Source organism: Apis dorsata, unplaced genomic scaffold, assembly GCF_000469605.1.
Source record: "Apis dorsata unplaced genomic scaffold, Apis dorsata 1.3 scaffold_499, whole genome shotgun sequence".
NCBI lineage: Eukaryota > Metazoa > Arthropoda > Insecta > Hymenoptera > Apidae > Apis > Apis dorsata.
Window position 1 is genome coordinate 18045 of NW_006263730.1, and position 3729 is coordinate 21773.

Here is a 3729-nt window from a genome sequence, read left to right on the forward strand (position 1 = left end):
GATAGGGCTGCGGAATGTGGACCGGCACCTTGACCAGAACTTTGACGGGGACCGGGATCTTCTTCTCGACCGGGTACGGTTGTGGTACGGGGACCTTGACCGGGTACGGTATTTCCTTTTCCACGGGGTAGTGGATCTTCTTCTCTACCGGATAGGGTACTTTGACGCTCTTCACGATCGTGATCTCCTTTACTTTGCCACCTTCCTCGCCCCCGTACCCACCGCCACCGCCGTAACCACCACCCCCGTAACCGCCGCCTTCGTATCCACCGCCATCTCCTCCGGATATAGCGATCTCGTGTCCTCCGCCGTAATCGCCGCCACCACCGATATCACCCTCGAAATGCGAGAGGCCTCGTTTCTCTTGCCTCTTTTCTACGTTAGACTCGCCGCGAGTCTCCACGGCGCTCTTCTCCAACTCTTTCTCGCAAAACGCCGTGGCCAACAGGCCAACAACCAATATCGTATGAAACTGAAACGAAGACGAGACGTTAACGAAACTTGGATACTTCAACTCTTGTCTATTTTCAATTTCAAAATTTCGATTTTCTTCGATCGAAGGAAACGGGTGGAAAATGATGAAGACAAGTTTTCCAAGGATATTCGCGCGATGTTCTCTCGATACTCACCAAATATCTCATGTCTCGCGATGCACTCCGATATCTGGTCGAAGTCCAGACTTTACTGGATACTTCCCCCCAAGATTCCACGGTCTTTATAGTCCGCTTTCCCCCGTCGCGATCGGTCTCCAGCCCCTCTGTTCGCGCTACGTTCGCGGAAAAGTGAAACACGCGCGCGTATGGCGCGAGTATGCGAGCGGGGCCCCTCGCTCGACGCTCGCGACGTTGTAGCATTTTTTTTCTTTTTAAATCCCGGCCCCCGGTTGCTTCCATAACCCGTCGTATGTGCATTGGCGTACCCGTTGGCGTGCCGGGGATTCTCTTCCAGGGTGAAAGGAAACGCTCACCGCGCGGAAGACGTGCCAGTGTTTACCGAAACTCACACTCCTCCTCAAGCGCCGCGCCTCTATCTATCCTTCCCATCGATTAAATTAAAACGATACTACGCGTTTGACGGTGATTAATTTTAAATAGATTCCTTTACGCGGGTTAATAGGGAAAGAAATTGGAGAGATTTCGCGCGAAAGATAATATGAAAGATATAAAAGATTTGCGAGATACGATATATGTGATAATTAAGAGTAATTTACTTTCAACTTTGTATTATTTCAAGTATTTCGATAGAGATTCTTTTCTTTTCTTCTTTTTTTTTTTTTTTTTTTTTTTTTGGTTAATGCTAGAAGATTGTGTTATAATAAATTAAAGAAAAAATGTAGGCTGAATTTTCGAGATATATAATTTTATTTAATTTTCTACTGTCAGTTATATTTGAAAGAATTTGAGAAGAAATTCAGAGGATAGATGTTTTTTAACAAGTGTTTGATTTACTTATTTTAAACAGTAGTAACAAAATGTTCACGGTAGACCGGTTAGACCCTAAAAACATTGTTTGCTTGATGTTTTGTCCATCCAGATTTCCTCCATCGGGATTTTCATTAATTGATGCCTATTAAAAATCGTTTGTAACAGATGAGTCAGATCATCTATTTATTCCAAGAACTACCAACTTCTTTGACTTCAATATTCTATATCTTATATCTATATTTAAATATTCAAGATATTTTCTTACACCTAACTAACGAATTTTTTACTCCTCGAATGTCTTCATCCTGTAACGATCTTCTAAAAATAAAAATGATTCATATTTTTTTTATTTCAAAGATTACTATCGTTCATTATCTTTTACGTCAATGTTTATAATTCGTAATTTTCTTGTAATTTTAATTTATGGATTAAAAAGAGTCTAATCTATATCACTGGCCTGACGAATTCGCATTTTCAAATTTTCAAAATTGAACGAACAATTTCTCTTTTTTGTTTTTTTTTTCTTCCTGCAACCATTTTCATATTCCCAAGTTTCTTCGTCAAAACGATTGTCCCCTCCTTTCTGGATCCCCACAGGTATGACGTTCCACCGATTGAATCCGCGACCATCTCCTTCGTGGAACGAAGAGAACGCGAGGAAGAGAATCCACGGTGGAAAGGTGAAATAAAAAAAAAAACTAAAAATAAAAAGCGATGGAAGTGGTAACAAGATATGGAGGAAGGGGCATAATATATGATTTACATCACGCCAGTAAGGCCTTACTCAGATTAATCAAGTTGCTTGAATTCGAGCAATTTGAATTCAAGAAACTTAAAATCATTTATGTGATTTATATTATTCGAGTTGTACTCTTTCATTCTGCTATCCAAATTCGCTTTCTCTTTTAACGTTTTTTTTTAAATCTTTAATTTCTTTTATTTTTTTTTCTTTTATTTATTTTTTTTTTTCCATTAATGTTGAAGAAAAGACATTTTCTTTCGTGTCTAATTAGTTTAAACAGTTCAAACGAATTAAAGTGGGGTAACTCGTCTTACGTAAACACAAAGTTGAAATCAAGTTAATCGAATTGAAGTAACCACACTGAACGTGTTATTTTATTTTATAAGGTGAAATGAACCTGTTATTTTATAGACTTGAAGTATCCTTTCATTTCCCTTCCTAAATTCACTTTCCCTTTTTAATATAGCTCTTTAAAATTTCTAACAATTCGTTTTACAATTTTTTTCTCATTGTTATTGCATAAAATTGAAGCATTTCTTTCATCATACGTTAAAAAACGTTCGATTACACGAACTCGAACGAATTAACCTTTTTTTTGAGACTTATAAGACATCGTTCTCGTAATACCCACTTTAATTTTAATCATGTGGATATAATATATCTTAATAATCTTATCCGCATAATATAATAGATCGTTAATTCTAATGTTAATTACAAAAAGAAAGAGTTAAAATCCAATAAATCATCTTAAATGAATAATACAAAGTTGAAGTTGAATTATTCAGAGTATTCGGGCAACCGTTCTTAACTGATGAAACTACTGTCTGGGAGATCGATCGTGCAGATGCTGAGCTCGAAACGCATCGATGAATGTTAATTGCATTACGTCTCGTGTAGAGAGAAAAAGAGAGGATAATTCGAGAGACTCTTACCGAATTCTCTTCCCTTCCTTATTCTTTTAATACACGTTCTGCTTCCGTAATTGTCCATTTGGTAAACTTACAAGCCATCCGTTATATATTGGGGGGGAATGAATTTTACGCTTATGCAACAACGAAGGAAATCAAATTTTGTTTTTTTTTCCACCGTATATGCCAACCTGATGATAATTCCAAAACTGGAAAGCAGATATGATAGTAGCATCTGTATGTTAATATATGCGTACTACTGGCTTTTAATTGAGGGTTTAGATAGTAATTACGCGATCTTGAAAGCGAAATAACATGGGGCAGATATAATTGCAGGAACGTAGTGATACTGATTGATAGATTAAGTGAAACGTTTGCTAATTTTTAATAAATGATGAAAGTACCGAAACGAATCTGTAAATTATTATTTTTAATTGATTATACATCAATATTGACACGTATAAATCTATCTATCTATAACCGGAAGATAATTTTACGTTCGATAATTGGATAATTTCTTGGAGATATTCGCTTTGTTTATGATTAAAAAAAAAAAAAAAGTGCATCAGTGATTCTATCTTACGCGATAAAATGAGGAATTTGCAAATAAAATATTGATCGAGGCGTGTTCTAAAAAAAAAAAAAAAAAAAAAAA

The 3729-nt window shown here is 36.6% G+C and overlaps 2 protein-coding genes across 5 annotated transcripts in view; one reads left to right on the top strand and one right to left on the bottom strand.

Annotated features, from left to right (window-relative positions):
• LOC102673616 (angiotensin-converting enzyme) overlaps positions 1–3729 on the top strand; it is a 43555-nt gene that overhangs the window by 10785 nt on the left and 29041 nt on the right. The gene's annotated exons all lie outside the window — the stretch shown is intronic.
• Positions 1–3729, bottom strand: part of LOC102673472 (repetitive proline-rich cell wall protein 2-like) — a 16331-nt gene that overhangs the window by 1372 nt on the left and 11230 nt on the right. The window contains exons 1-2 of one of the 2 annotated variants that reach the window (XM_031512673.1): positions 630–802; positions 1–472 (exon numbers count right to left, since the gene is read on the bottom strand). The exons of the other annotated variant lie outside the window; for it this stretch is intronic. Coding sequence (XP_031368533.1) covers positions 1–472; positions 630–641 — 484 coding nt within the window. The 5' untranslated portion in view covers positions 642–802. Of the gene's footprint in view, positions 473–629; positions 803–3729 lie in introns of those variants that run through there. 2 annotated transcript variants of the gene reach the window in all.